The sequence below is a fragment of the Lissotriton vulgaris genome, unplaced genomic scaffold (assembly GCF_964263255.1).
Source record: "Lissotriton vulgaris unplaced genomic scaffold, aLisVul1.2 SCAFFOLD_700, whole genome shotgun sequence".
Taxonomy (NCBI): Eukaryota; Metazoa; Chordata; class Amphibia; order Caudata; family Salamandridae; genus Lissotriton; species Lissotriton vulgaris.
In genome coordinates, this window is record NW_028243225.1 from 715,729 (window position 1) to 727,861 (window position 12,133).

The 12,133-nt window shown below is 41.7% G+C and overlaps 1 protein-coding gene across 1 annotated transcript in view; it reads left to right on the forward strand.

Moving 5' to 3' along the window:
* Nucleotides 1-12,133, forward strand: part of LOC147668662 (transmembrane protein 131-like) — a gene marked incomplete at its 3' end in the record, with an annotated part of 812,034 nt that overhangs the window by 602,642 nt on the left and 197,259 nt on the right. Inside the window, exons 14-15 of the mRNA XM_086948537.1 lie at nucleotides 488-641; nucleotides 742-912. Of these exons, the coding sequence (XP_086804663.1) occupies nucleotides 488-641; nucleotides 742-912 (325 nt within the window). The remainder of the gene's footprint in view (nucleotides 1-487; nucleotides 642-741; nucleotides 913-12,133) is intronic.

The following is a 12,133-nucleotide window of genomic DNA, read 5'->3' on the forward strand; positions in this document are numbered from 1 at the left end:
GTTAAATAGTATTGAAAATCAAACTGAAGGAAAAGTCGTTTATGGCATACCCTCAAGAAAGAAAAACTTCTCTCCTTACATGTTAGAATTTTAATTTCTGTTATGCTTCAGTACCACAAATTTTTAAAATATATGCTTAGATGATTGGGCACGTTTGCATCTAATGCATCACTTGACAAGTCTAGTATTAAAAAACTATTAGCCATGACTTATTATTTCTTTATCCTGAAAGTCTTAGTTAAGAGTAATAGATAACATCTGGAAAGATGTTACTTCTACTACTGTGTAATCCCATTTGCCAATTCTTAACATGTTGGGTTATTTAAACATTTAGGTTTCAGCAGAAGTTGTATGCTTTTTCATTAGCTGCAATCAAACATATGTTAAGTCTACTAGAAGTGAATCAGTCAACCATGTTTTAAGTCGAGTTAGCTATCCTTCCTGTGTTCTAGAATGTCTTATTTATTCCTGTTTTTCCCCCATACAGCTACTTGGGGTTTGATCATGCCGCCACTCTGTTTCACATCAGGGACAGCCCAGCTGACCCCGTGGAGAGGCCAATCTACATAACCAACACATTTAGTTTTGCAACACTCATCCATGATGTTGTGTTACCAGATGCAGCAAAAATTATGTTTAAGGTTGGAGTTCTTTCTATATATGGCATTAACTCTAAAACCAAAATATGGTTGACCGTATTTTACAGAAATGTTTCTTTATTTTTCTTCCTTTCCTATTTAGATCCAGAACTTCAGCAAACCAGCTTTAATACCTCCCAATGAATCCAGATATATATTTTCACTTCTATTTACACCGTCTACATCATCACTTCATATAGATAGCAATATTCTACTTATTTCCAATGCTTCTAAATTTCACCTGCCTGTGCGTGCATACACAGGCTTCTTAGATGTGAGTATTTCTCTCTCATGTAATATGTGGGCAGAGGGTTTTGTGCTGTTTTTAGAAAGTGGTGCAGGATGAGACATTGCTTCTGTAGATGCGATGAAAAAAATACAGCCTTCAACAGTCAGCTTATCTAACATGGGAGACAGACAGTAGATGCTTAATGACTTGTGTGGAGGGAATCATACATGAAAACAGGAAGTGACTGCTACTTCCCGCAGACCCAGTAAGTCAGCTGACCAGCAGCTGACTCTTCCCCCTTAATAATCAGGATGCCACTCGCTTCGCGCAGCGGACTCGCTTGAGTTGACAGTCCTCGTTTCTGCTGGGAACTAGGAGCGCCTGGGATAGGGCTCCTACCCCCGCACCCTTTACATTTTCAGTCGCTCGCATTTTAACATTGTACTGCAATCACTGTCCATGCTTGAAATTGGGAGCGCCTGGGTAAGGCTCCTCCCCCTCACCTTCATTTTTTAATCATTTGCATTTTCAAAACTGTAATTACTCTCACGATTATTTTACCTTTCACTTACCGCTCTTAAACTGCACGTTTTTCCCAGTCCACTGCCGATACTTCGGTTTGTGTGGAGGGAATCATACGTGAAAACAGGAAGTGACTGCTACTTCCGGCAGACCCAGTAAGTCAGCTGACCAGCAGCCGACTCTTTCCCATTCATAATCAAGATGCCACTCACATCGCGCAGCTGGTGCTCCGCCGTCGTTACTCCGCTGGCGCACCAAAGTCAAGCCCGTCTGCGCTCGAAAGGGACCAGGGGCCACGACCCCTGGCCCAAATCTACCAGACAGACTGATGTTCACATCCTGCCAATTACTGACTCACCGCGCCCCAGTTCTCTGTGACTGTACCCTAATTACTACAGAGGGAAGGGTAGGTAAATGTCCCTGCTGTGGCTTTTCTGTCGACACCATTCAGAGATTAGCAACTACTCTCTTGAGCAAAACTAACAAAACTTGTCTGGCGGCTCCTATCGCCAAAGATTTCACCTTTGTAAACACTAACGTTCGCTCACTCCCAAAGCACAAAGCTGACATTTTCGATCTCCTGACCAACGAGCAACCTGACGCACTGTTTCTAATGGAGACCTGGCTGCATGAGAGCGTGGGTCCGGATGTTCCCGCAGCTCTGCCATCAAACCATGCTATAGTTAGGAAAGACAGAAGCCCCAAAATGGGAGGGGGTATAGCCATCCTATTCAAAACAAAAGTTCAGTGCAAAATCGAACCCCTAGCCCTCACGAATTGCGAAGCAGCACTTTTCAAACTGGCCCTAACCCCTAACTTTACCTTTTCGGGTATATTAGTTTACCGTCCTCCCGGACCCACAGCCTCCTGGGAGGCTTCTTTTCCTAGCCTTATAACCTCCCTGCTCATGAGTTCAGCCAACTTCTCAATTCTGGGCGACCTGAACATACACCTGGATGACCTTACTAACCCTACCTGCACGAATCATGTCTCTGATTCAGCTGCCATGAACATTAATCTACTTAACACCGGCCCTACACATAAGGCAGGTCAGTTACTGGACCCTATTTTTCCACTCTATCATGCATCTGTTGCTCTCCTGCTCTATCACTATGCTGGTCCGACCATTTTTTAACTAAGTTTAGTTTAAATCCACCGATCAATCCTGAGACCTCCTTCCCGTCCATACAGGTTTTTAAAAGAGGCTGGAAAGACCTCAACCTGACTGCCTTAAACCACCTCTTATGCTCCAACTTACCCACCACTGACTTAAAGTTGCACTTTCTGACACCGTACACAAATGGCTTTTGAAGGCTATAGACCCCTGTCTTCCCCTTGCAAACAAAAAGATCAGCAATCATCGTCCGTCTGCGCCATGGTATACCGACACACTTAAAAAAGAGAGAGCCAAATGCAAAGTGCTAGAAAGGAAATGTAGAAGGGACTACGCCCCTGAATCAAAAAATATATACAAAAGGGCCAAAAAACAGTACTATAACATTTGTAACTCAGCCCACGCCACATTGGTCTCTACAGCTATTTCTAATGCTCTGCACTGTGCGAAAACACTTTTTGGCATAGTCAAGCAACTGGCTGGCTCAGAGACCTTAGTGACCACCCCCCCCTCAATAAAAGTCAATGTGAGGATCTCGCTCTCTTCTTTGTGCAGAAAGTAGAAAAAATGTACTTGGACATTGCGGCCAATTACTGCAGCAGCCCTTCTCAGTCACAGTCTAAACCCTCCCCCCAGCTCACACCCTCTCCACACATGGCTAGCAACACGCCTTCATACCAAGTAAAAACACATGATACTCCACCTAATGTTCTGGAATCCTGGTCCCTTCTCAACGTAGACTCTTAAAGTTCTCTTACAGTGTGAAATACGGCTCATCTAATGACCCTATCCTAAGCCAATCTCGGTGTTCAAACAGCTTGAGACACTTCATGTGGCTACATATGGAACCTACACTGGCTCAGGGTGGAGCACAGAATAAATTCAAAGTTCTGAGCTACATGTTCAAAATTAAGACTGGCATGGCACCACAGTACTTACAATCTTTGGTAAACCCCTATGTGCCTACCCGTCTCCTCCGTTCATCAACCCATGAGAATTGCGCTGTACCCAGATTCAAATTATCCAGGATGGGAGGCAAATCCTTTGCCTACCTTGGCCCCTCTCTGTGGAATTCCCTCCCCTCTGCTATCTGGAAAGAAACAGTCAACACTTGCTTCAGTAAAACCCTTAAGACCTGGTTGTTTAACCAATAATTCTCCCCAAGCTGCTAACAGTCCATCCACTTTCACTCAGTCGCCGGGAAACCCTTTTTGGGTAGCTGTTGCGCCTTACAAATTAAATAAATAAATAAATGACCAGTCCGTATCAGTTGACTTCCTCCCTTATTGATGGGACTCGTGCACAAGTTCAAATAGGTAATTGTTTGTGAATTGGGGGGAAATCCAGCCCTTACCAAAAAATGTTCAGAAGAGAATTTAGTTTTCAACGAGTGGAGCTGCATAGTTGATTCTATCTAACTGCTTCCAATACAGCAACCCGTTTAGACAATTTTTTAGTAAATGCTGCGTTAATGAATCTATTGTTTTCTACTTAAAACTGTCTTGGAATGACCCAAGGGGCTACATAATTTCATTGCTGAAAGAAGCATTCCCAGAGCTACACACTTGGGATTTTATCAAAGAAATACAGCGGGCCCATGGCTTTCCCCTGACCCTCTCAAAAAGACCTCAGACAACTGCACAGTATCCACGAGCACTTCTGGTAAACTTTGGCAACTTTCTACTACGTGAAGCTATTTTGACCTAGCTCGGCCCACAAATAAAAGAGAATATAAAGGTTTCTCGTTCTTCTGCATGCCAGATTACGCCATGCAACAGTGGAATGAAGGTGGAGGATGAGACAGGTATTTACTCCTTTTGAACAAATTGGCGCCACCGTATACTTGCAGAACCCGGCACGAGTAAAGATCATCTTTAACGGCATTACGAGAAGCTTTGCCAGCTAAATACAGGCAGAAACATACTTAAAAGAAATCACAAACTCAGACAAAAGCAAGACTAAAAAATAGTCTACTCAAATTAACAACAATCCTAAGTAAAATGCCTCAACTGGATTATATGTAACTAGTTCTCTAATACAAGAACAGAAGGGAAGTGAAGTGAGAGGGGTTTAAAAAATAATTGCAATTTCTTTATTGTTACTTATATGAATATATGTCAAACAATTTTTGAAAACCTAACACATTAAGAATAAAAATAGCTTGGAGCTACTGATTACACGGGTGCCCACAACTTGGTTCGCTCTGAACCAGGAAGCCTCACTAAGGGGTAGAGGGGGGTGGGATGGTCAACGATATATGGGAGTGTTGATGATGATCCAGACCCCTTTGAATTTTTATCTAATGAACTGGCACATTGGTCATTACCAATGATTATTTGCGGTGATTTCAACCTAAATCTTCCAACAGACTGGGCGCAAGGGCATAACAAGTTCACGTAACAAGGCAGGAAACCGAAAATTTTTAGAACCCTTGAAGAACTTTGTAGTACACACAGGATATCCGACTGCTGGCAAATGCATTTTCGAAATAATCCGGGCTATACCTTCTTTTCCCACCCACATTATAAATTTGCAAGGTTGGATTATATATTTGCATCACACTGTATTGCTGCAAACTGTTCCATAGATCGACTACCGAAGGTGTTGTCTGACCATAATTCTCTAATTATAAGCATTGATACAGGAAAGATGCAATCCAATCACAAGAGGTAGACTTTTGAAAGGGCTTTTTTGCTTAACGAAGAATATTGTCAGCTCATAGAAAATTGGATTCCTGAATTCTTAGAACATAATCTCGGAAGTGCCCTGTTGGAAACTGTATGGGATACTCTCAAGGCGGGAATCAGGGGAGAAACCATTAGATTTTCAATCAAAAGTAATCAAGTGGCAAAATTGAAGTTAAAAAACCTACAAAACAAACTAGCTAAAAAAGAGGAAGATCTAGAAAGGGCTATTCAGGGAAACACCAACGTCGAGGAGGAGATAAGAGAAGTTGCTATCGCAAAAAACTCAATTGGAGAAATCTTGACACTAAAGGCAATCTGTAAAGCCACCCAAAATAAAGAAAAGATTTACGAGCTTGGGGAAAAAGTAGGGCACCAATTAGCAGTTCGAACTAGGCAGGAATACACTGATAATACAATCAAAGAGATTATAGACCCTATCAATGGCCCTACACAAGATCCTAAAGAAATTAGAGAAATATTTAAAAGATATTACGCGGAATTATATACCGAGACATGCAAAACTCAATCCCAAATTGAGGATTATTTGGATTTGATATATCTATCTAAAAGTATGTAACCTAAGACCAAAAGCAATTTTAAAATGCAAAACATAACCTGACTTAATCATATCCTCTAACAGTAATGTTGCCAATCCATTTCTCAACTTAAAGTGCTAGTGCTTATGTAATCTAGAGAGAATTTCTCCACGTAAACCTCTCTCTCTCCTCAATGTAAACATACTTAAATACAGTACGATCTCCAAGTGTATATATGTGTATGTATATCTATGTGTGTATATGTGTATGTATATATATATATGTCCAACACACCGTCACCTTCCTTGCGCTCTGGACCACCTCCAGCCAGGAAAAAAGCCAACGGACACGGACCAGTTGAAGTGCTCCAATTTTTATTTAAGGTGCAGTAGAAGCCTCATGACGTTTCGGCTCGCACGAGCCTTGTTCACATGACAATGTTCATTTAGAGAAAACACCATTTTATATTGCCAGTGATTGGGTAAAGTTCGTCACATGGGAGGGTAGTGTTGTGTCATAGTGAACATAGAAGAAATACTGGCAGGTCTTCAAAGTATAAATTTTGGAAAACAGATATAAACCAAAGTTTTGAAATAAAGAATTACGGTAAAATACCCGATTTTTACACAAAAAGCATATAAATCACTTTAAATTTGAACAGAGGTCACATAAGCAAAATACATAAATTTCATCATTTCTTTTACTAGCTTAATGGGACTGAGAATATCAATTATTGGTGAAATACCAAAATACCTAATACAGTATTGACTACACGCTGTAATATAATAAAGTGCAAATGCATATTGTTTTTATATGTGCAAAATTCGCAATAGTGCAATTTCTAATGTGCAAAAACTAGCAATGGTGCAAAGACTTGCAATGTGCAATATATTGCATAATAGTTCAAATATTATCAGTTGTCACATGATAGGTCACCTACCCAAATCTAGGGTTCTATCATTGAAATACTGTATTCTGTACATCAAATTTATACATATCAATAACCACACATATGGTTAAAATATTTACAAAAATACTTAAATCAACAGTCCTACGTAGATGCTATTGATGAAAAAGTCAAAATAACATACTATGTGTTCTTAGGGGACCTCAGCTTCTACACTATCTCTATTCTATGTCACTATGTTAAGAAATAATAATAATCACCGTGAATAAAGTGCATAAAGGGGCTGAGTATGAATGACTATCAGGGACCAAGGACCCAATTAGTCTGCCATATTCAGCCATACCCATCATGAATGAAATCAGACTTTTAATCAATTGGCAGTAAATACAGGTTAATGTCAGATTCAAAATCAAGAGATTGAATATTTTGAATATTTTATGCTACACTGTATAATTCCCAGCCGGGCTAAATTTACATCAGTATTTTGGATGACAGTCAATACTATGTTAGTACAGAATTGGCTACGGTAAACACGTATACAGATCCTCCGTTACATTGAGCCCCCCCGGGCTCTTGGTGTTAAGTAGAAGGATATATTTAGTCTCAAGCCTCCTCAGTTTATTCTCTCTGTCTCCACCCCTTCTACTGGCTAGTATGGAATCAATTACCCAGTATTTGAGCAAGCTGTTATTACTCTGGTGGATTTCCCTAAAATGTCGGGCCACTGGGTAAGTATTGTCACCATTGGTAATAGCACGTAGATGTTGCAAAATGCGCTTATGTACAGCATGCTTCGTGCTACCCACATATCTTAGTGGGCAAGGGCATTGGAGAACATAAACCGCAAATTCAGTTTTACAGGTTAAAACCTGTGTTATAGGGTGAGGATGGTCCGAGAAACCGTCCATGTATGTTCTAGTGTTTTCTCCATGGACACACGCCTAGCAGGTTTTACAGCGCTAGAATCCTTTGTTCTGTTGCCACCAAGATGTTTTATTGAATGGCTCTGGACTAGTGTCAACAATTTTATCTCTAAGGGAAGGTGCTTTACTGAAAGTAAGTGAGATCTTGTTGGGAAGAGTGGCTCCAATGATGGAATCTCGGGTAACAAGAGGCCAATGTTTATTTATGATTTTATATAATTCTTTGTTACCTGCTGTATCCTGTTATCATGCAGAACTTCTTGTCCTCTGAACACACACTGTTATCAGATTCCCCAGTCTCAAGTAGTGATTGCTTCATAGTCTTAGTCAGGAGTTCCTCCCTAGTTGACAACATGGATTTTTCTATAGCTTTGTGAATTACATGTTTAGAATATCCACGTTCCAAAAACAGTTTTTTACTGTCTTCCTGAGCTACCTTCAGGTCTGTGGGGTTGCTACATACTCGGCGTAAACGAAGCATTTCCCCATAGGGGATGCTCAAGATTAAATGCGCCGGGTGGGCACTGGCTGCATGAAGTATACTATTTCCAGCAGTTATTTTTCGGAAAATTCTACTCTCAAGATGTCCATCATGAATATATAATTCAGTGTCCAAGAAAGTGATAGACTCTTGACTAAGGGTGGCAGTGAACTTGAGGTTGAGGTTATTGTTGTTTAAACTCTCAATGAAACTCAAAGCTTCCTCCTTACTACCTCTCCATATAATCATCAAATTGTCTATTAAACGATACCATCTGATCAGGTTATTGTTAACAATGCGGTGGTAGTTAGGCCTGAGGACCAACTCCTCCCAAGCTCCCATGTGCAAAGATGCAAAGCTCGGGGAGAAGCTGGCCCCCATTGCTACACCCTGAAGTTGGCAGTATAGCTGATGATTAAACAAAAACTAATTATTTGTCAGACAGAAACGAAGCATGCTCAATAACATTTTGTTATGATCTTCAAATTCAGAGCCCCTTCTCGGGAGGTAGTGTTTTACTGCCGCAATACCATCAAGATGTGAAATGCTGGTATACAGCGATGTTACATCCAGCGAGATTAGCCAATCCCTCACTACCCATTCAATGTCCATGATTTTAGTTGGCAAGTCCCCAGTATCCTTAACGTACGCGTCTAAATTCCGCACATAACCCTGTAAAAAATAATCAATGTAAACAGATGTGTGCTCCAGAAGACTGCCTCTAGCAGAAATTATAGGTCTCCCCGGTGGATGTTGGGGGTCTTTATGTACTTTAGGTAAAAAGTACAAGATGGGTGTGATAGGATGGTCAACTTTTAAATATTTGTACTCAGCTTCGCTGATGAGTTTAGAAGCCTTCCACTTAGTCAGTTTTTGATGGTAGTTCGTTTTAACCGTGGTTAATATTTGCATCTGAACTCGTTCATAACATGTACGATCGTTGAGTTGAGCATAAGCTTTTTGGTCGTAGTAGGTTTTAGACATGAGGACTACATTGCCCCCTTTATCACCTTCCCTCACAATGATGTCTTTATCTTGTGAAAGTCTTTTAGTTAACGCCTCATATTGTTGTGTGTGATCATTATGTTGCCATTTCATCTTCTTTCTATTTATTGTCTCACCATGTAGTTGTTTTAGGTCCCCCACCACGTTATCATGGAAGACATCTATATTGTCTCTGGGCAAAACTGGTACGAAAACGGAAGGTGGCCTGAACTGGGTTTTTGTCGAAATTCTGTTGCCCATTTCATCAAATGTTTTATCTTCATTTACATGAATATCCTCATAGCCAGCTCCCTCTGTTTCCCAAAGTTCCGTAATGATTTTCGTACCTTGTGTGGCAATCATAGTATCGCTATTCAAGTTCATAGTTTGGGCTGTGTTATTTTTATTCCTGTCCTTCAAAGTGTAGAATTTTCGTAGTTTTAGTTTGCGAACTGCTTTATACCCATCACAACGAGTGGCCGCATAGTTGAAGTTGCAAGGAGAGGCATAGGTCAAGCCCAATTTGAGAATTTCCTCTTCATTTGCTGTTAATTTTAATGATGTTAGGTTGACGATAGGTCGGTTCTTGTCCCCCGCTAATCCTGTGCGGAAGCAGCTCCCTGCCCCCAACCTCGGCCCTGTCCTCGTTTCTTCTTTTGAAAACCTCCTTTTTGCCGCCCTGTTTCTTTGGCGCCTTCGATAATTTGCCCATTTGCGGCTTGACCTCTCTGATTTCGCGATCTTAGTGACTTCAGTCTCTCCTGACATAAAAAAGCAATTTCCTGGCCAGGTGAAGGTTTGGGTCCAATGTCCGCCTGTATTTGTTTGCGGCGGTCTGTTTCCGATCCTGTTTCAATGTCAGAGCTAAAAGTGGAGTTTGATGAGGCTGTGGAGTCTGACGCCGTCTGTTTTTGACGAACGGTCTTAGATTTAGGTAAAGGTGGCTTAGCTGCTCCCTTACGGAGTGAGTCATATTTACGAGAAAACGTTAAAATCTGACCCAACTCGTAATCATTACGATCTCTCGCAAATTTATAAGCTTTTCTTTCAGTGATTTTAGCTTCCTCCTTCCTAAGACGCTCATTCATAGCTTTTAACAAATGTGTCCGCTCCTCCTCTTCCCCCATGGCTTCCAACTCTTCCTGAATACTAGCTATTTCACTCAACCGCTTAGCTCTGTCAATATCGGCATATTTTATTAAAATCTGGACCTGACGTCATGAGGCGTCCAAATTGCATTCAGCCCACTCCCTCATGAGCTCAGGATTGGGGTCCTCATATGTTGGGGCAGTTAATATACGGAGACCCTGTGGTATTCGGTTTACCTCAATGTAGCTTTGTAATGATTTTGATTCCCACCATTTGGACTGTTCTAGGCGGGATTTCTTTTCAAGAGCCTTTATTAAATCTTTCATCGCGCTGTCATTACTGCCACTAGCGTCATCATTAGTCCATCCTCTGATGTCAATAGGAAGAGGGGTGCTATCAGAAAACATCGTGGCTGCCAATGTTTCCCGGTCCCGAACATTGTCATTAGACATCTCTGCAATGCCCTCAAAAGATGAATAAGTACGGCGTTTTCACTTGTACAGATAAATATCCGCCTGCGTACTCAGCCGTGCACTATAACTTCTTTCCCACCAAACCGGCTAGCGTGCTTACTTGTTCTAAGGTAGAGTTTCGGAACTTCAATCTTCCATGCCGCGAAGTCGCGGACTACCTCGATCAAGATTTCACCACAGCAGCGTCAGCCTGTAGCTCATTCGGTCGGTGGGGGTCAGGCGCCTTACTCCTTCCGGGGTAACCACATCCAGGACAACGTTCTGGAGACTGCTTCCGGTTTAGGCGCCGTTTGTTTTAAGAAGGGTCTCGTGTCAAAGCCGGTCTGGAAACAACACGGCTAAAATATCCAACACACCGTCACCTTCCTCGCGCTCTGGACCACCTCCAGCCAGGAAAAAAGCCAACGGACACGGACCAGTTGAAGTGCTCCAATTTTTATTTAAGGTGCAGTAGAAGCCTCATGACGTTTCGGCTCGCAAGAGCCTTGTTCACATGACAATGTTCATTTAGAGAAAACACCATTTTATATTGCCAGTGATTGGGTAAAGTTCGACACATGGGAGGGTAGTGTTGTGTCATAGTGAACATAGAAGAAATACTGGCAGGTCTTCAAAGTATACATTTTGGAAAACAGATATAAACCAAAGTTTTGAAATATATATATGTATGTATATATGTAAGTGTGTATGTATGTGTGTATGTATGTATATATATATATATGTATATGTGTATGTATGTGTGTATGTATATATATATGTATGTGTGTATATATGTATGTGTGTATGTATGTATGTGTGTGTGTGTGTGTGTATGTGTGTGTGTGTGTGTGTGTATGTATGTGTGTGTATATATGTATGTGTGTGTATATATGTATGTGTGTATGTATATATATATATGTATGTGTGTATCAGGCGCGCAACACCCATTGGGCTGAACGGGCTTCAGCCCCCCCGTTGTCATCTTCAGACCGGGCTGCCAAGGTTCAGATGACAGCACGGCACACTTCCCTGATTTACGATGATGTAAGATAATGAAAGTATGAAAACCGTTTCAGGACTTTGTATTAAGGCTCCACTTTTATTCTCCGATGCTTAAGAATCCGAGATTGTGATTTTAATTACCCCTTCTGAGAGGCCCAGAACCAGCCGGAGGCAGCCAGAATCTGAAGGTTTCAGCGACCCTCCCTGCCCCCTACCTTTTGTTTTCTTTCAGAGGGGTGCCACCGAGGTGATTTCCTTGCCTGAAGCAGGGATTTCACCTAAGCACGTTTGATGTGCGGTGCAGCATGGAGTGTGAAGATGTGCACAGCAGGGGGATATGACACCAGCAGGAATTCCTTTACAGAGGAAAAGCGTCACCTTCACTGACCATTCCTTTACCCCTGCTGTGCACATCTTCCCACTCCCTGCTCCAAGAGTACTGTTGTGTGAGCTTGAGTTTCATGACTCACCTTTCAAGTGAGGCCCCGCCTGCCCTGGGCATTTTGGACACAGCTTTTCGAGGAACACCTCAACTGATTTTTTTCTCAGTAGCTGTCCTTACTTGTATC